Below are 20632 nucleotides of genomic sequence, written 5' to 3'. Positions count from 1 at the left end.
AAAAAACCCACCAGCCATGCTGTGTTAGAGTAACCATGGATGTTCTGTTGCACAATGATCTAGGAAGAGGAGATCTCCTTCAACAAGCTACTTAGACATGAGCAGAGGGTCCTGTCTGTACAAGAAAATAAATGTTACCATGTTAAGTATGGTGAGATTGGTAGGGCTATGGCAAGTACTAAAATGTTTACCCCTGTGATTACTGATTCTGTAATGAAAAGCATTTGCTTAGATTCAAAGTGATAGCAGGCCTGTTTAAAAGCTATTGCTTGCATATAGCTTTTCCTTATCTTTTGTTGCTCAAGCTTCTTACAGACATAGTACAGGCTTGCTTAGAAACAAATTTGGAGAGGAGAAGGAGCAAAGCGAGAAATGGATGCAAGTAAAGCTGACACTTAAAATACTATTTAATCTCATTATTAATTTTATTTCCAGGTATTGGCATCGATCACTGAATCCCAGAAAATTGGTGGAGGTGAAATTTTCACATTTGAGTAGAAACATGACTCTACAAAGAACAATGAAGCTCTACAGACTTCCTGATGTAAGCTGATGACTTCTAGAGAATCCCCACAGTTACTGTGAGGCCCAAAATAACCTTCCATCTGTCTCTGACAGCACAGGCTTTTCTGTGGAAAGGCAGTGTGTGCAGGACATTAAAAAAAAAAAAAAAAATCTCTGGTTGATGAAAAAGACCTTAAGGGCTATACTAAACAGAAGAGAGTATTGCTGGAAATGTAGATCTGTATATGGAGAAATTTTGAACTAAAAGGCTTAAACAAACAAAGAAAAAAGAAACAGGAGCCTTGACTTCATAAACATGTGGGATTGAATTGAAGATGCATAAAACTATTCTTGGTATGGTTAATCTGATTATTGGAACAGAAAATTAATAGTTCATGTCTTAAAATTCTCTGAGAAGTCCATCAGAAAGTTGGCTCAGTGCAGTGGGATTGTTGATTACACTCTAATTCACAGCTTTTTCTGTTCTGTCAGAGAACGTTCATCTTCTGCAATAAAGAGGCTCAGCAAAAGCCTCTTCAGTGTGTTGTGTACCACTTATTTGCGTGGTCTAGTAAAAAAAAAAAAAGAGTGCTCTGGCATAGCTAGATTAGTTAAAAATAATTTTTCTCATGTTTGCAGCTAATAGTTAGGCTGGCAAACAGCCTTAGGATGCATTTCCATGACAGGGCAAGTCACTGTAAGTAGTCTGAAATGTACTATTAAAAAAAAAAAAAAATCTCATTGCTGTAATTAATAGCCTATAGAAGCTAGTCTAAGCTTTATGATTGAAAACAATTTCTTTGCTTGTAAAAGCTACCTTTCTATTTGGAGGGATTGCAGAATATCCTTTACCTGTACCATATCAGTAAACCTTTTTTTATTTAAACAAACCCTTCCTTTTGGTTAAAAAAAAATACTTTTTTCCTCACTCATAGTACTTTGTAATGATTCATCTGACTTTGGAAAATTGTGTCTGTTGGTTATATTTAGCTTGGTGCTGCAGGTTCTCTGCTACTTACATATTTGAGTAATACACTAAGCACTCCTCGGTATGAGCTACGTGCCATGGCTTGATCTGAACTCCTGCTGCTGTCAGAGAGACTAGTTTCCTGTGCTGCCTGCATGCTACCTGTGCCTGCACATGCAGGTTCTCCCTTGTGTGCAGGGCAGCAGTTTTCAGAGCTTAAGAATTAATAACCAAATTAATTAGGTTTTAATCTTGGAGAGCTAAATTTAGCTTCCATCAAATCTTGAAGACATTTTTAATAGTCTAAAGTGCAGTAGACAATTTCAAATATAGGTCTTGGTGACAACTCTAGTACTGTTTCTCATGGAAACAATACAGGAAAAGAATAGCTTAAAGATTAAGGATCTTACTTACAGTACAAAAAGTGTAACTACAGAGAATAATTAGAAACAACAGCAGCTGTACCCTGATCATCTTCCTTTATCATAAAACTCAGATTTCAACAGAAAAATAAACTATGGAAAACAAAGAAAACACTGTATCTCATTCGTAAAATATAGCTAAGGCAAACATACTGTACAGAGAAGTGCAAATAGAAAAGAGGTGCTTTGAAAATCAACTTTTAAAACTAAGTGATGTAGAAGTCCATATGCCTCAGCTGTTTGTTTATTTTTAGATTGGACTTGGGAGCTTCTCCCATGGAAAACAAAGATTTAGTCTTTGTGCTAATGTTTTCTCTTTAGGTCTTGTGCTTTAGTTTTTCTGGAGTTTTTTTTTCTGAAGAAAGGGTTTAAGTGCTATTGAGGCTCCTTATCCTCAGTTTCAGGCTGTTATCATAAACAGTACTGTCACACAAATTTGTTCATTCAGGCCACACTGTCCTGTCCCTCAGCACCAAACGCTGTTTCTTGCATTTTAACCTCTTTTCTTAGCGTCCTTGGAATATCATTGCCACTGGGAGCTCATCTCCCTTTAAGAGGAATTAATCATTCCTAATCACTTGAGCAGTCTGAATTAAAAAAGGTTTTCAGAAATAATAAATACTGTAATTAATAAATACCACCCTCACTGAAGGCTGTGTTTATGCATGTACATATAGGTATAAAAAAAAAAGGGTTTTTTCTAAGTATTTGATCTCCTGAGCAAGGAGTTTTCTGAAAGAGGTGAATTCTGGCTGTGTTTAGAATAAGGACAGGGGCGTGTTTGTCTCTGTATGTATGTCTTTTCTTGACTGATGGAGATCCTAAGCCAGGATACTCGCATGAATATATGCCTGGTGCAGCTTGATATGTGAAGCAGAGAAACAAATTTTAGCCCAGTTCTGTACACTTTGTCTCACTTCTGGGGCTGCAAATAATCATTTACTGTTGGCCATTCTGAGCATTGCTGGGCCATAAACATGTTCCAGCCCAGCCACTTCTCCTCCCATCCTGTTCCAGTGTATGGCTTTAGAAGAGGTACGAAGGCTTGGAGGGAGCTGAAATTAACCTTTCATATTGTAGTTCATAAGGAGGTTATGAATGAAATATGGCATAGGAAGCGTCATGTTGATGAGTCAGGTGAATACCCTTATGGATTCAGGGCATTTAAAAATCTAGGTGATGTGCTCTTGTGGAAGCAAACCATAGTCCCAGGCTGCTCAGGAAAGCAGGAAGACTAAAATGTAATACCCAGGCTAGAGCTGTGGCAAAACGTGCCTTGATTTTTCATCTGGCTGCTGACTCCCAGGGTATGTGAATAAATACCTCCCCCAGAATAATGCCTTTTGAGCAGAGTGTAATCAGCTACACTAATTTCAGGTTTCCAGTAATCAAGTCTCTACCTGGCTGCTCTTGCAATTGACTTTGCTATGATTAATGTGATACGTGCCCAAGTATGTAGCTCAGACAGATGAAGGAGGATAAATGAGCTCTGAAGAGAACAAGACTTAGCCTCCCTAAAAGGAAATATTCAGAAAAGCTAACAAAAGCAAGGGAGAAAACTTTAATCGCCTTTGCTTGTTTAAACATTAATTGCATAGTACTGGAAAGCAATTTTTTCCTCTTCTGATGTTTAAAGTCAAATAAATAACTTTATTTGTTAAAATACTGTAGGTTTTTAATTTCAGGCACCTTCAGGGAGGAAGCTTTCTTGTTAACAGAAGAGCAGTTGTGCCTGTATAGGAAGTTGAGTAAGCAAGGGAGTTTGCAAGTGTTAAGAACAGGTGGAATTTTTTTGTTAAATAATTTCCAATTAAACTTTATCCACTGACTTTGGTTTATAGCTTGACTGTAATTTTCATAAGTTTGAATGGCAAGTGTTCCTGTCTTCAGATTAACTTCAGATATGCAAGTTGCTTTATGTTTTGTTTCTGTGTCTGGGCCCTAGGTAGTTTAGAAGAAGATAAGAAATAAAGACTGACCTAAAAAAAAAAAATACAAAATGCGTGAAGTCTAGGTTGTTGGCAATGGTATCTCTTTCTCTGGAGAAAAGCAGTTGTTTCAATAATGAAATATAAAGACTGAAGTGCCCCAGACTCTCAATAATTAGAAGAGAGGGAATTCTGATTGAAAGCCATTTGTAAAATAGCATAATGAATTAGGTGGCTGGGGTAAAGTAGGCTAATAATGAATGCATTATAGCAAGTGGAGTGACTCTGCAACCTACTTTCAGCCTTTGCTGTGTATGCAGTTTTCCTTTCAACATCTCAACATTTATTTTTCTTTTGTTACAATAAGGCCACAAAGACTTCAGGTTTGAGACCAATGGAACAAAAAGATACTAAAGCAGTACAAGAATTAATCAACACTTACTTGAAACAGTTTAATCTTGCTCCTGTGATGGATGAAGAAGAGGTAGCCCATTGGTTCCTGCCTCGGGATCATATTATTGACACTTACGTAGTAGAGGTAAAACATGCCCTAACTACTTCATGAATGTGTATGTGAATGCCACTTACAAAAGTTCATATCAGCATCAAGTTTTTGAAATGTGGACAGTATGAAAAAATTTGTGCTATAGCTAGAATTTGATATCACGATTCCAAGTTTTGTTCTTTGTATTGCATTCTGTTAATGAGAAAATGTTTGGTTGTGATAAACTGCAGTGCTCTTACAACAGAATATTTTAAAGAAGAATTTTGAAATCTCAAAATATCACTGTCTTGGAAATACTACAGCAAAGAACCTTACATAATTTAAAAACAACCCTTCCAATTGCATTCCTCCATTTTTTTCCATAGAGATATGACATGATAATAAGCAGCGGTCTTCAAATCTCCTTTTCTAGAAAAAAGGAAAAATGATACAATGACTGAGATAAGGATTTGGTTTGAACTCAGTATCATTCTCTGAGGTGTCTAAGTTTCTGCCGTACACCAGTTCAAAATTCTTTATTTTTAAAACCAATTTTAGGGTTACCTCCTGGGGGAATTATGTTTTTTGATGGTCTGCTTCTGTAAATATATTTTTTCCAGTAAAAGAGTGTGTGTCTGTATACACACGTATTTGAATGAGTAATAGAGAAGTAAAGTTAACATCCCTTGGTGCTGTCATGAGTTGCTGTCAGCTAGTTCAATTATCTTGAAAATTATAATCTTTGTCCACTAACAAGATGGAGAGCGTCATCCGTTCCTACCGCTTACTCTTCCCTCCCCTCCCCACCCTACCACCCCCACGCTCCAACCTGTTGGTCACAATGCTTCTTGCAAAATAAGCAGTACAGGAATAGATTAGCATTTGGGTTGGAAATCTCCAAGGCATGGTTGGAATAGCTGAGTTAAAGCTAGTGGAGAAAGATACACTCTTCCCTTTGAGTCCATGCTAAATCAGTTGTAGACATCGTATTTAGATAGTGTATTACTTTGTTTAAAGTGATAAGGTTATTTGAAAGTGATCAGCACTAACATCCTTAAACCTACCAGCTCATCACAGAAGCTGCAGGTTGTGAAGCTCACAACCTGAAGTTCCTACACTGCAACTTGAATTTCTGCAGGAGTCTCAGCTGAATGGAGATGAGAGGTCCTGCTCATTGGTTGTCATTGTCCAAGCTTGGTTTTCTACCTGTTTTGTAGTAGGTCTAGTGCTCATTGGACTCTTCCATGGTCCAGTTTAATTTGTCCTGCCTTCTTTTGCCACCCCTTCCTCCCGCTCTCCCCCAACCCACCTCTCCGCACCCTGGGTTGTTTTTTGGCTTTGTTGGCGAGTTGAAGCCTACAGAAGAGTCCACAAGCACCAGGATCAGCATGAGTGTGCCATTGTCAGTGTGATTTTAACTGAACAGTGCAGTCTTCGCTTGCTTATTTTACACTGTCTCTTGAACTAGGTTTTTCACTATACAAAATGTAGGTTTGTTAGTGCTTAAAATCTTTGTAAGACCTGTGTGACTTGGAGAAGTTGGCGTCAGATTTTTCAGTCATCTTTGTAATGTGCAGAGCTAAAACCTTAAAATACTCTGTATAATTCCTGAATTAATATTTTCAGCATCCTTACTGAATTTAGTGAGTGACTTAATAATTTTTCTGTTATTTGTTGTTAGTTTATCTCTACTACAGAATAATAACTTTTCTGTTATTTGTTGTTACTTTATCTCTACTGCAGAATCTGTATCTGCTCTAAGACAATAGCTTTTTTGCATGTGATGGGTTCAACTCTTTTACTTTTTACTGTAGAAGTACTATCAATTTAAGGATCCATGTGAGGTCCTTCATTGAGCTCAAAACAGTGGGCACCAGTCATTCAAAAATAAAGCAAACAAGCAAGAGCAAGCATTTTTGTGTCTCCTTTGCCTTATCTTCTTGGATATATCAGGAGACCCAATCAGAATAGGAGGAGTGAAAATCTGGGTAATTTTTTTGTGCTCAGCATGTCGGTCATAACCCATGTAATAATTATTTCCCATTTCCTACTAATCTACACTCTTGAAGATGGTTAAACTTCATTAAGCGTGTGAAACATTAAGAAAGTTTATGTAGGATACTTTAGATTTCTGTATAAGTACCTTTTTTGATGACTATTGGTCTTACTAGAATTTCAGTGTGATTTAGCACTGCTGTCTAGCAAATGGATTGTGCTTGTTGATAAGGGCAACCAAGCTGCTGAAGGGCCTGGAGCACAAGTCTTATGAGTTGCAGCTGAGGGAACTGGGGTTGTTTAGTCTGGACAAAAGGAGGCTGAGGGGAGACCTTATCGCTCTCTACAACTACCTGAAAGGGGGTTGTAGTGAGGTGGGTGCTGGTCTCTTCTGTCAGGTGGCTGGAGATAGGACAAGAGGAAATGGCCTCAAGTTGTGGCAGGGGAGGTTTAGATTGGGTATTAGGAAAAATTTCTTTACTGAAAGGGTTGTCAGGCATTGGAACACGCTGCCCAGGGAAGTGGTTGAGTCACCATCCCTGGAGGTATTAAAAAAGCACGGAGACAAGGCACTTCGGGATATGGTTTAGTGGGCATGGTTGATGGTTGGACTGAATGATCTTAAAGGTCTTTTCCAACCTAAATGATTCTATGATTAATAATCACTACAGCTGATTTAAATATGCTTCATATACCAGCATAATATATTTTTTTCTTTTTCTTTAGAAAGTTGAGAAAATTATTCCTCGATGTGAACTTCATCAGATTTAAAAAATATTCTTTTAAAAATAAGTTAAATTGGGGAAAAAATGTCTATACTTTTTTCAGAAGTGTGCTTTGTTAGCTTTGTTTATAGCAGGCTAAGCTTGGGAAACAAATTGAAATGCTTTGGCAATTGGTTGTCAAAATGTTATTGGTGTAATAGACTAGAAGAATCTAAATGTTTGTTTCCTTTTCTGAAGTGACCTTTTCAGGCTTCAGTCTTGCTTTGATGTATAGATACATCCTTGGCAAGAATTCAATTTCTTAGCCAGGATTACCTGTTATACCATAATACTTATGGTGTGCAACTGTGCTGCATTTATTACTTATTTTGTGTAGAACTGCAATGTTAGCCTAACCAATAACTAAGCGGTTATTTCTTATTAATTGACTTTTTTTTTTTTTTTTTTTTTTTAGGGCTCAAGTGGTATTTTAACAGACTTCCTGAGTTTCTACACATTACCTTCAACAGTGATGCACCATCCTGTTCATAAAAGCCTCAAAGCTGCCTATTCCTTTTACAATATTCATACAGAGACCCCCCTCTTGGACTTAATGAATGATGCACTCATTATAGCTAAATTGGTAAGTTGGCGGGGGGGGGTGGTGTTCTGGTTCTGCTTCTTTCACAAAAGTATTCTTAGGAGTGGTGGCAAGGTGAGAACTGACAGCAATTTATCCATGCCATTGATTCTGTTTTCTTCTACTGTCTGTAGCACAGAATGCAGTTGATGAGCATATACAATATATATATTAAAATATAAAACACTATGCTTGTTTTTCCTTTTTACTTTGAGTGATGCTAGGGAATGACAAGTGCATGAAGATCAAGTGTTTGCAATAGCTTGAACTGTGTAAACATCCAGGAGCACACTGATGACCATATTCACTAAGTATCAGAAGAATGGAAAGTATCACTAAAATAGTCTCCCTTGGAGATGAGCTAATAAGTTCTATTAAATACCTTTTATTTGTTTGTTTAAACTATTTTTTATTTCTACAAAACGTAGAAGTTTATTTATGCAAGCTTTATCATTTTATCTTATTAATAATTGCTGCTTGTAAAGCTGTGTAGATGATGTCACGTTGTAGCTTTTAAGCACACCTTCATGCATGGCGTTACACTGATAGATGGTTTAGTTGAATGGAAGGGAAGAGACTATAAATGAAGTTTTTAAACATAAGAATTGTAAGAGTTTATCAGTGCTGTCTGATGAAAAACTAACACTCGGCCCTTAATCATTAGGGTGTCATGGGAGTGCAGTGCAAACACCAATGGCAAAGTAGTCTGTGGTACGGAGCTGTGCAGGTGATGCACATCCCAGCACTCTGAATGAATTCTCAGACACCTGTTGAGCCCTGGCAATTCACAGCACTGCACAGGCTTCATCCAGTCCATGGTATCCATTCTAGCAACCATTCCCAACGTGCTGCAGAGCATGGGCATGTTTTCTGCTCCTCATGCTTGAAGCTTGCCCCTCCTAGCTGAACTGTTGCTGTTGCACTGCTTGTGGTATTCCACCTACCAGATGAGTGCTCAGTGCAAGCAGATGCTAGCTGTGCTCCAGCTGACCATGTTCAGAGCCATCTGCACTGCACTGCATGTGGCACAGGATTTCTGTGTTGATCCTGTATGAAGCCAGTGATGGTCTGTCAAGGGCTGTATCTGTTCAGACTTCAGGCTGCATGAAAGCAGTCACATAGTCTTCAACTTGTCTGTCTCAGCCATGTTCGTGCAGCACTGCAGCTGAGCTGATATCTATGATGTGAACTGCTTGCTGAGGCTTGTTGACCTATAAGCAGTATTCAGTTGAATAACTATTTTTGGCAAGGAAAACTCCTGGATAGTCATGGGGAATATAGAACCTTGTTACTCAGGCTCCAGAATATTACCAAAGGAAGTTCAGAGAGGGACTTTGAAAGGTGTTAAGATACATGAAGATGTAGGAAGGTGGCTAGCATAATTTTCAGAAGTGGCTAAAAATGCTAGTACTACTTATTCTTAAAAGTCAAAGTGGAAAAAGGAATAAACATTGGTCTCCATTTGAAGTGTGGCATAAAGAGCTGAGTGGCTGGCCATTCACTAGGCCACAGATGGAATGGGCAAGGAAGCAGTTACATGGTCTAACCGCAAGGCTTTGCACCTTCCCCTGTCTACATTTCTCTCTAAATGTGACGTGTGATTCTTTTCTTTTAAATGGACCATCATAAAGTAAGAATACCGGTATTTAGACACCTGTGGATTTCCAAAGTACGTGCTGGGCCTGTCTGCATCATTAGATGCCTAATTACATTCGCAGATCTGGCACTTGGACTTTTAGATGAGGAGAGGTGAGGCAAGGGAAGAGAAATGATAAATGCAGTCCTATTCACAGTTTTTTGTTTACAAAAGTACTGGGTCTGGCTGGGATGGAGTAAACTTTCTTCCTAGTAGCCCATGTGGTGCTGCACTTTGCATTTGTGACTAAAACAGGGCTGATAACATACCAGTGTTTTGACTATTGCTGAACAGTGCTTGCAGAGCCTCAGAGCTTTCTTTTTCACCCCCAGCAAGTAGGCCGAGGGTGGGCAAGAAGTTGGGAGGGGACACAGCTGGGACAGCTGACCCCAACTGACCAAAGGGATATTCCACACTATATGATGTTGTGCTCCGCAATAAAGGCTGAAGGAAAGGAGGAGGAAGGGGGGGATTCTGCTGGTTATGGTGTTTATCTTGCCAAACAACCATTATGCATGCTGAGACCTTGCTTTCCAGGAAGTGGCTTGACACGTGCCTACTGATGGGAAGTAGTGAATTAAATCCTCTTTTTTCTTTGCTTGTGCGTGCAGCTTTTGCTTTCTCTATTAAACTGTCATTATTTCGATTCACAAGTCATCTTGCCTTCCTTCTGTTTTCTCCCCATCCTGTGGGAGAGGAGCAAGTGAAAGGCTGGGTGGGTGTTCAGCTTTTGGCTGGGGACAACCCACCACAGTCCTTTCTGTACTCCCAAAGAATGCATTTTGGAGGTACAAATTCAACTCAGCAAATTGCTTTCAGGGTTTGCATGTCAGTTTAATGTTGATTTTTATCTTCATATTACACTATATAAAATTAGCTTAGAACTAAGTCTAGTAAAATCTTGGCAATTAAAGGACAAAATGCCTGACCTCCAAAGCAAAACCCCAAACTTGGAGTTATGCACTTAGTTTCCATGTATTCTGCATGGAGAGAGTGGGATTTTGCAGCAGGATAATCCTCCCAAAACCCTGCATATTTTATTGTCAAAGCTGACACTAAGTTTCTAGATCTAGAACAGGAGAGAGCTTATAAACAGGGAAGTTCACTTCTGAGTCTGCCCTAATGGTCTGGCAGAGCTGTGGAGCAACTATCTTTCAACAGGAACTTTTTTATACCTCTCAGATACTAACCTGAACCTAACCTGCTGGTGTTTAGATACTGAATTAAAACTACATCTGTAGACATTATTATTTATTTGAATTTTGAGTGCTTAATTGCAGAGCTTCATTAGTGTGTCTGTACCTACAGAGTCTCTATTCTCCCCTGCTTCCCTTCCTGCCTTCTGAGATTTCTGTTACTGTCTATTACTAACTCGGAATATTTCAAAATTTACTTCTTTAGATGCAAAGTGTCAAATCCTTGCCACCTTATTTGTCTTGTTTCTGTGTGTTTTTCACAGTATATTTAACTTAGCATAGCTTCATCTGCATACAGAATGATCTTTGTGTAAGGTAGCGGGAAACCTTACTAAACTTTTTTTTCCAACCGAAATGATTCTATGATTCTGTGATTCTAAACTCACTGTCTGTGCTTTGTGACTTTCTTTTAAATAGGCCTAAACCAATGGAGAGCTTAAAATGTTCTTTTTCTTCAACCCCCTTTTTTCCTAATGTTGGATGCTTATTTAAAAGAAAAAAAAAAAATCTGGTTTTTATACTGAGTAAAGAATGTTCCTTACTATCTTCTTGTGCTTAAGTAACTGAGCATTATTGTTTTGTAACTTCTTTTTATCTCAGAGTATAGAAGGTCCTGCTGGTGCACTGCCTTTGTGCTGTTAAGACTCCAAGATCTTAGGTCAGCTCCCTTGCAGTTCATTGCAAATAAACGGACTCCTATATCCAGACCCCCAAGCAAATTCAGCTATTGAGACATGATGATTGTCACTGTGATGGCTTAACTGACCTTGTTTTTATGTTGCTTGTTAAGAGTTCACAGTGAGTTGGGATTTGAGTGTGTTTGTGTTGCCACACAAAACCTTGAGACTAATTTGGCTGTGTGGCTGTTCTGAGAGCAAAATGGCTCTTTGAGTGGTGAATTTGGGAGGTTGATGAAAAGAGGAGTTAGTAGAGGGTGTGCACGAGTAGAGGAGGGAGAATAACATGTCAAAGATCGGAGTTCTAAAGACAATGGCATTTCAGAAAAGGACCAAATCGCAAAAATATGTTTGTCATTAACAGAGTGATAAAGGCTGAAAAACATCGTAAGCTGTATTTAGGCAGCTTTAGCTGAAATAGGCCATGTGTGTCAAAATACTGTATGTGACTGTAAAAAATGCATATCTATAAGGATAATGCTTTAGGGACCCTTCAGACCTTTAACCCTGAAAGTGGTTTTTAAAATTCCTACCCTTTTGGAGATAATCTTCAAGCAAAGTTGTGCCTTATACTTCACTTTTTATTGGGAGAATTTCTTTGTGTGTGTACCTAATTAAAAGGCAAGATTTATTCCCTTGTCTTTTTTTCCACTTAATTAGCCTAGTCTCTTGGATCTTGTATGCTGCTGTGTAAAGTATCGTTTGTGCACCATTTGAAACTTTAAAAAATAAAATTTTAAAAATGTTTTGCTGTTGCCAGAAAGGATTTGATGTGTTCAATGCACTAGACTTAATGGAAAACAAAACATTCCTGGAAAAACTCAAGTTTGGGATTGGAGATGGAAATTTGCAGTATTATTTGTACAACTGGAGGTGTCCTGGCATGGAATCTGAAAAGGTAAGGGAGAAAAAAAGAGCTTCTGAATTCTGTTAGGTATAATGGTACATTAATCTACACTGGGCAAAATGGGCAGAAGTCTTAAAATAACTTTTTTAATTGGTCATATTTAAGATCCATAATTGAGGTGCAGAAGACTAGTGATGTTTAGATTTATTGCCATACTTGAACTAAAATACTGTATTTTTCTTCTTCCTTTTAGGTTGGTCTTGTATTACAATGAGGACACTTATGTTTCTAGAACTCTGAGGTCATCGTTTGAGTTAATTTGATCTCCATAACTCTTGGAACGGTATTGTTCAAGAGGAGTAAAAGCACAACGTCAGTGATACTGAAATAGTCCATTAAACCTGAACAATGAAGACGTCCATATGTGACCAAATTTATGCATTTTCAGATAGATCAGAAGGTCCATGAAACTCTTTTATTGTCCATGAAAAGAATAAAAGCACATTCATTTAAGTTTCAAAGCTTAGCTTGCACCTTGATGAGAAGAAGGTATTTTTTTTCCACTCTGTAGAAAAGACTGTTTTGTACAAACTGAACTTCAGTGGTGGATTAGGGTACAAAAATATTTGCTATTATGTGGATGAACTGCTGCATTTCTATTTATTAAGTGGTGGTGTATGTTTGTCAGTGTAACAGAATGAAGGATACAAACTTGAGTATCTTTGCTTATTTACTTCACATGGATATCATCATTTGGGGGAAAATCATGAAGTACGATACGTTTGTAGCTCTATGAAAGTCCTGGATGTTTTTGTAACTGGAGCAGTATGACAATGTACTGGTTTAACTAGTGCATTTGTTTCTCCATAAGCAACGCTGCCAAATCAATAAAAATACAGATTTGTACTTTGATCTTCAATAGATCAGTGGATTGATTTAACAGTATCGCACTGTTCAGTGCAGGTGTTACCTATGTTGCCGGAATGATAATACATTACTGTACTTAATTTACAGTTGTGGCACAAAACCTTAGTTTTGACTCAGTAGAATAACATCAGCCTGCGTGTAAAACTAAGAATTTTAGTAGTGCTGTCAGGATATTTATAGTTTGAATGTTTTCAACGCTTCTGCGAAATTGCACATATTCCTTTGTCTACTTTGATTTCCTATGAAGTCTGTAATTCTAATGAAAAGTATCTTGTGTAAATACGTATTCATAAATTGTTCCTGGTAGTGTTTTTATCCTGACTTTGGAACAAGAAGTTTTGCTATGTATGTGGCTGGTAAGCAGAAGAGAAATGCTCTACCCTCAGTCCTTGGAAGTCTCTGTACTGCGCTTCCTGAAACGTAGGAGGGCTGATCTTTGTTGTTGGGGGGAGCTGTTTTAATTCCCTCATGAATGCTCAGCAACCAGAGCGGCTTCTGAAGCACTTTATATGCATTCCAGTGTAGCATCATAGCTAGATATAACAGCAGTTCTTTCAGCTCATGGATGCTGCAGTAATGTGAGCACTGAGAAAATCTGCAGTAAGAAACTTCTAGCTGAAAGTGCCAAATTGTGGTAGTGAAGCCTCTGTGCTATGAGCATCGTTTGAATGTGACTTGAATATCTCATGAAATGCAAATGTCTAAACTTTCGTTTTAAACATGCCTGTAATTCTGACAGCAGATTTTGCTGGAAGTTGAATTCTGTACCTGAAAACATCAATTTAGATGAAGATAAATTTGTCTGTTCTTCATAACTTCTAGCCCTACCCACCTCCTTATAGCAGTGGGGTTTTTCTTTCTTTCCGCTGCTTTTCCAGTGTGTGAAGGGTTTGTGGTTTGGTTTCTTTTTCTTGTTGAATTGTGGTGAGAGGATTCTGCCCTAGGGACAGTGATAAATACTTTCCCTTATTGCATTATAGCTCTGTGATTAAAGCATTCAACCTCCTTCAAACAAAGGAAGGGATTGAACGTGGTTTGTCTGACCCCTGGGTGTGCACCAGCTTGGGACCTCATGAATTTAAAAGGGCTTCAAAGGAGATCTTTCAACATCTAATGATGCAGTTGAGCTTTACAACTTTGGCCACTCTGATACCCATCTGCTAGTAGCAGCCATAACAGATGGTGTAGAGGGAGCTTGGACTCCCTGTGTGAGGCCTGAGCAGAATTAAGTGCTTGAAAATGTAATCGATGGTAGTAATATCTGAGGTAATAAGAAGGATTTAATCTCAACTCCATCGAAGACTTAAGTTCTTAATTCCCAAAAGGCAGGAAGGTGCCTTCCTGGCTGGGCATTTGCAGTGGAGCTTGCTGGGATGAGGAGGTGGTTCACCAAGGGGCTCTGTGCGTTCTGCTTCGGCTCTAAAGGCAGAGCCTTGGCAATCCTCACTGAGTTGCTGCCTAACGTGAAGTGGGACAGCAGGGCATAGCTCTGTCCTTGTGGCTAAGCTACTTCCTTGCTAAGAAATGATCACGGCCTAGCTCTCCCTAATCTGGATGGGTGGTCTTGAATGCCAGGTGAAAGATATGCACATGTTCTCTGCCCTCTCTCCCCACAAAAAAATGCAAGTGGAAGAAATGGTAGGCAGACATTTTCTTTTCTCCTCTCCTCTCTTCTCTGAAATCGGAAGGCAAATCCTCCCCAGTACTATTGTTTGGAAAAGCATTGAGGCCATGATGGGACCAAATACATCCAGGTAGAAGACAAGACTTGAACCTGGTTTTCCTGCAGCCTGGCTTTCTGCTCTAATCTTGGGGTAACTGCACATGAAGGAGTGTGGCCACTCTTGTCCTGTCTTCTGGGAAAACAGTGCCATTTGCGTCTAAATCTGAGCGGTAAACTGTCTCATTTTCTGGCTCATGCTGCATGTTAACTGAGGGGAGGTCGGGCAGAGTCATGCTCCTGTAGAAGCTGTGCAGGACTGCAGCTGAGAAAGAAAACTTACCAGGCCAGAGAGCATGAGGGAAGCGGGCATCTGAGCCTGAGTGTTGGGGCAGTTCCTGGAGAATTCTGTTCATGAACCTGTGTGTTACCCAACAGCTGTGTAATCCAGCATGGTCTTTTCTGTCCCTGTTGAGTGCTCAAACCTTTTGGCTAGCCACACTCTTCAGCCCAAGGGCTTTGCTGAAGTATCACAGCATCAAGAGGATGTGAATCTTGAAGGTGTGTCCCAGCCCACACCCATGCAGTGAGACAGTTACTCAGGAGGTGGAAATCGTGGCAACTCACTCTCGCTTCCTAAGCAGGTACTTAATGAAAGGTTATTATCCATGTGGGTGCCACTGTCAGCAGCTCAATAGGAGAGGGTCTTCTGTTGTTTCCAAAGTCGAACCTGTCTGTGCATTAGGCTTGCTCCTGAAAACCTAAGAGATGGTTTCACAAAGATTGGCAAGCCACCTTTCACACCAGTCTTTTGAAACATCTAGAATTTCTTTCCCAGAGTAACTTTCTATCACCTGTGGAGGTGACACAAATCCCTGAAGAGAGCTCTAGACCTGGGCAGGCAGCAAAGTGGTGTGCTTATGTTCTTTACCAAAGCTAATCCTCATGCTCTGTTTAAAGGCTCAGATTTAAATGTTAGTTAGCCAGCATGAGAATTAAATACACAAGTGCTAGCATGCCTTCAAAGTTTTATCCATCCAAAAACCCAGAACAAAGGACATGTATGAAAGACTACAAAGCAAGGCAAAAACCCCCTCACCTTTTCTTGCCACCCTCAGCCAGGGAGGGCAAAAATTTTGGCATTAAATGTCTTAGTCTTGTTTAAACTTCAGGGAGCATCATGACTAAAGAATCATTGCTACTGCCTCTCTGTAGTTGCTATCGTGAACTGAAGTCACGTCTAAATAAATCCAAAATACAGATTAGCAACTCTCTGAAAACTACGAGGAGTAAATTCCATCATCTTTAAGCAACAACAAAGTAATTCAATTAAGGTACTTTATGCTTTCTTCTACAGTACCATACTGACTTTTGCTTAAAATACAGAGCGCCAAGTAAACTCCTAGGCTGTTGATTTTGGTTGTCTGAATTGCAGCACTACTCTCTTTCCTTGCTACAACACAACTGTCTTGTTAGGAAACTGTTCATAGTCCCCAGTAAAACTAAACCTCAAAAGTTATGTGGTATGTTTTCAATCTTGTAGCGGTTATAGCTGTCATCTACTTTATATACAACAGTATATGGCTTATCTCAATTTCCTGGGAAATAATTTTAGACTCCGTTTAGAAATCAAATTGAGTTTAGGTTAGTTTACATTTTCTCACAGGATGTGTGTTCATAGTTTGCATACAGAAGTCTTTTTTTCAAAATGCAGCAGTGGTAATTTGGTTGTGTTCTGTATTTGAAAATAAAGCTTTTCCTTCAGCATATTGGACACCAGGTACTAGATGGAACCCAAGTCTGCACACATTCTTGACCAAAACAAGTTTATTGTTCAGCAGAGCAAACTATGAAAGTTCAAAAGGGAAGTCTGCCTGTGCTTTTACAGCTGTTTACTTGAAACAAGCATTGAACCAGCTTTAAAAGTTATACTGATATGGACCTTTGTTTAAATAAAATTTCACTTTTGGTATTGATTTGTTTGAATAATACTTGACCCAAAGCTGTTTTGCTTGAAGCACGTTCATCTGTGTAAATGTGTTTAATGCCTTGCATTAATTCCAAAGATGTACTTATTATGTCTTAAATTACTTTTGCATATTCATTACCAATTTTAACTCTGTAAAATGAAGACTCTGCAAATGAAATATTTACCCCCAGATAAAGACTCGCACCCAAGTTTGAGCAATATTCTTTATTAAAGCAGAAAGTACCTCAACTGAATGCAACATAAAGTTCACCTTGTATTCAAGTGCTTTACACTGTTAAAGCCTAACAAATAGCTCAGTTAGAGCTGTACTCCATACTGCATTAAAAAAATCAGTTTATTATGAAGAACTAAACTAAAATCAGTTATGCTGAAAAAGTTTTTTCTTTTTGCGGGGTGGTTTCTTTATCTTATTTGGATTTGGAACAAGTTTCTTGATTTTCAAAGGCTGCAAAATTACATTTGAAAGATCGAGCTGATTGCTTTCTGTACGCTTCCGTTTCTGGCTTGTGAGCTCATCCCCCAGCGCCTCTGCAAGCTGCTCGGGTTCCTGATTTTCTGAAGAATCTGTATGTGCATACGCCACCGATTCTTCAGTTTTGTACTGAAACCACGGCACTTCCAAAGCTGGTATCTTTGGAATTATTGCTTCTATTGCGTCAGTAAATTTATCAGACTGCTTTTTAAAGCCTAGTGCTAAAATGGATGTTAAGCCAAGAAGTGGTGCAACTGTTTCACTGAGACGGGGAACCTGGCCTGCTGGTGTGGCTCGACTTGCACTCAGCTGAATAAGGTGCGATGTGATCATGGCAGGTTTTGCAGACTTGCACACCAGCAAGAGAAGTAGTTCATTTTTTTCCAATGCTTTTGTAACTTCGTTAACTCCAATAGCAAGCTGTCTTCTGACACTTATGTCAGTCCATCCTGGTTTTTGTAGATGGCCTTCTGTTTCCTCCTCTTTAGGGAGTTCATTGGTGCTAGCATCACACTTTCTTTCCATTTGTTTTTTTGTAAGGGAACGTTTTTTCTTTCTTGGAGTCTCAATCTTTTTAAGTCCAATATGCTTAATCCTTTCTTCTAAAGTCTGCAGTATAAAATGCATATCTTCTCCATCTATGGTTTTCCACTGAAAAACAAAGGGGTTATCTAGACATGTTTTTACAGTGATCTTCTTTGCTTTACGAAGTGTTGCCATCCCTCGCTGAATTACAGACATGCTGAGGTTCTTTTGTGTTTTGCCACCCTAGCTGTGAAGGGAAGAAAGAGGTAAACACTAGTTCAAATACTGTACTGTTTGCTGTGGACATCATTACCAGAAGTTTCTCTTGGGAATGCAGAAGAGAAACATCACATATCAAACTGATGCTGGCAACTATCACCCTCCTCACATTAGCAGCTCAGTGCTAATCCTTAACAAATCTTCCACAAGGCACATGCTGTGCTGCTTTTTTTTTTTTTTTTAAATAAATAAAAAACCCCAGCAGACTGGACAGCAAGGCAACACCAGTGACAAGAGACCCTTCTGAAGCTGAATGAAAGCACGTGGAGCTATTACAGATTTTAAAAACCAAAACCCCTCCAGAACCACAAGTTGAAGGACCACTCAGTTTTCACTGTTGCACAGCTGCATTGTAGCAGTATTATAACATGAAAGAAAAAAAAAGCAGAATCACAACATGAAACAAGCTCCAAGTTCCTGAATTTATTAAGGATTTTTAAAACTTTAATTTGCCTTTTCATTCTTTAATCTGTGTCTTGTGTTTGTCTGCATTTAGAAGGTATGATAGAAATCTGCAGGCTCTATTATTATGCTTTCAGTGAAGGAAGGCAATCCTCTACAGGCCCCCAGAAAGTTCAGAACAGGTCTTTTACTCTTGTGTCACCTAGACCACACCTTTAGGGATGAGAAAAATTAAACAGGAGCAAAGAAAGTATAATTGTTCTAGCTCTGACTGATCTAGTCCAGAGTAACAGTGAAGACATGAAGGCAGGCCTCATTACAGGCCCTGGTAACTCAGTAAGTCCCCATACTCCTGTTTGGGTTACTACTCACCATCTCCTTGCTAAACTAGTAGTATCTTCATTGTTGCACAGCCAAGCTTACAGAGTAAGAGCAGCTCAGGTTTCAAATCAGGAGAAATAGGACATGACTCTCTCCTAGGTTTCCTAGTTACCAAAGTAGGCATAGGCATAGCATCTACATACATGTCTTGAATGGCAGCCTTTAGATATTCACAAAATACCTTTCTGCTAGTCGTATCAGTTCTCTGTGTACTGGTAGTAAGCTACCTTGATATAAAAAAAAACCCAAAAAACTAAACCCCATCTTCACTGAAATTCCCCCAGCAGTGTGTACTGCCATAAGGCAACATCTAGCTGGAGGGATTTTCCTTCAGTTAAACCCTCATCTGGAAGCCAGTAGGGGAAATGCATTCAACAGAGTTGTATCAATGCAATGTGAACTGTGAAGCTGTTATCCACAATGAGAATCAAAAACACATAAGTAGTTTTCAGAGAACAGTAAAACTGAGTCAGTATTTCAAAATACAACAAAGCACCGTGTCCCTCTCTTGGTACTCTCAGAAGAGCCTACGAAATGCCCTGCAGGGCGATCCAGGCAACGGGCGACCCAGCCCTGTTTGCCTCCAACACTGGGAACTGGAAAAACTGTCTGGGGAGGGCAGGGCTGCAATTCCCCTCTGCTTCCAAGCACCCACAATGGTTGCATCAGGCATGCAAGACGGAAGATCTGCTGACTTGTTTTATTAGACCTTTATGGGGATATTGTCCATGAAGTTATCTGATCCCTTTTGCTTACCATCACAGTGGCAACAACCAAAAAGTGGGAACACCTAAAGAATGGAAATGACCACTAGAAATCTTATGTGTGACTGAGTGAGAAATGGAAACTTATTTAAAAAAAAAAAAAAGAGTTCTGGGTCATCGTTTTTAAAAGCTTGCAATTAGGGATGCTCTGATGACCTTTTACAGGGGGTATCCAGCACAGTCAAGCAACAGACTTGCATATGAGAAAGCAGCACAACATGAGAGATTTCACAGTTGAAAGATTACATTTTTCTTTTCAAAACAGGCACTACTGAGGAAAACATGCACGCAGGAATAGGAAATAAAGCAACGAGGCAAAAAAAGCCAGAAACACGAAGCTCCTCCACCTCGCACCAGAGTCACGACCCCCTCGCTTCCTGCGGAACGGAGAAACGCGGAAACAGCGCCCACGTTTACCTCCGCCAGCAACCCCTCTCCAGAGGCTCGCTCTCCAAAACGCTCCGTGAACGCCTTCGGCCAGCTCCTGGCAACAAGAAGGGCACGCGGGTCACAACGCGGCCCCGGCAGAACGCGCTGCGAACGCACCGGCGGGCCCCTGAGCGAGAGGCTGCCACCCGCCTCCCCCGGCCCCGCGCCACCTCACCGCCTGGCCCGCGGGAGCCGCCACCCCGCGGGCCGTGCCCAGACCGCCACTGCCGCCGCCGCGGGAGCGGGCCGGCTTCCCCAGCCCGACAGCAGTGCCCGGGCCGCAACCGCCCCGCTCCCGCCGGCGGCGAGCGAGCCCCACCTCCGCCGCGGCCTCCGCCGGCCGCCCCGGGCCCACGCCGCCCGTCGCAGCACGCCGGCGCTCAGCGCGACCCCGCTCCGCCCCTCAGCTCGGCCCGCCTCTCCCCGCCGCCACCGCCCCCCTCCGGCCGCCCTCAGCCGCCGCTGCCCGGCGGGGCGCGGCGAGTCCTCCCGCCCCGGGGGCCGCGTCCGGGGCGGGCTGAGGCGCAGGAGCGGGGCCGGGGGCGGGAGCGCCGGGCTCGGAGCGGAGCCCCCGGGGCCCGGCTGGGCTGGCTGGGCGGGCCGAGAGGAGCGCTGAGGGGCGGAGCGAGGCGGGCGAGGCTCCCCGGCAGGCCGCCGGCTGCTGGGCTGCTGCGGTCAGTCCCGTGTGGAGAAACGGCGCGTTGCCGCCTGACTAAAGGAGGCATTGAAGTGCTGATGCTAGAAGCCTGCACTTGGCGGGTCTCACCGCAAGTTTAGCGCTGGCGTTTCCTCATGTTGAGTGC

The 20632-nt window shown here is 40.8% G+C and overlaps 2 protein-coding genes across 6 annotated transcripts in view; one reads left to right on the top strand and one right to left on the bottom strand.

Moving 5' to 3' along the window:
• Positions 1-16563, top strand: part of NMT2 (N-myristoyltransferase 2) — a 38833-nt gene extending 22270 nt beyond the window's left edge. The window contains exons 8-12 of the mRNA XM_052803071.1: positions 436-544; positions 4189-4359; positions 7480-7647; positions 11914-12051; positions 12254-16563. Coding sequence (XP_052659031.1) covers positions 436-544; positions 4189-4359; positions 7480-7647; positions 11914-12051; positions 12254-12274 — 607 coding nt within the window. The 3' untranslated portion in view covers positions 12275-16563. The remainder of the gene's footprint in view (positions 1-435; positions 545-4188; positions 4360-7479; positions 7648-11913; positions 12052-12253) is intronic.
• A 199-nt stretch (positions 16564-16762) lies between these two features.
• On the bottom strand, positions 16763-20260 carry RPP38 (ribonuclease P/MRP subunit p38). 5 transcript variants are annotated; one of them, XM_052803085.1, is made up of 3 exons: positions 20149-20260; positions 19748-19884; positions 16763-17821 (listed from the first exon to the last, which is right to left on the bottom strand). In XM_052803085.1, exon 3 carries the CDS (start codon positions 17788-17790, stop codon positions 16936-16938), a length of 855 nt encoding a protein of 284 aa, XP_052659045.1. In that variant the 5' UTR covers positions 17791-17821; positions 19748-19884; positions 20149-20260; the 3' UTR covers positions 16763-16935. The 5 variants fall into 5 exon arrangements, with proteins under 5 accessions (XP_052659045.1, XP_052659055.1, XP_052659065.1 ...); XM_052803095.1 differs by having other exon boundaries at positions 19818-19884; XM_052803105.1 differs by lacking the exon at positions 20149-20260 and adding an exon at positions 20005-20101.
• Positions 20261-20632: the final 372 nt, after the last annotated feature.

Source organism: Harpia harpyja, chromosome 1 (assembly GCF_026419915.1).
Source record: "Harpia harpyja isolate bHarHar1 chromosome 1, bHarHar1 primary haplotype, whole genome shotgun sequence".
Classification (NCBI taxonomy): domain Eukaryota; kingdom Metazoa; phylum Chordata; class Aves; order Accipitriformes; family Accipitridae; genus Harpia; species Harpia harpyja.
Note: the sequence above shows the minus strand (reverse complement) of the source record. Positions and strands in the feature narration are given on the sequence as shown.

Coding starts and splice junctions, on each gene's coding strand:
- RPP38 (XM_052803085.1), bottom strand. CDS start 17,790: ATGTCTGTAATTCAGCGAGGGATGGCAACACTTCGTAAAGCAAAGAAG.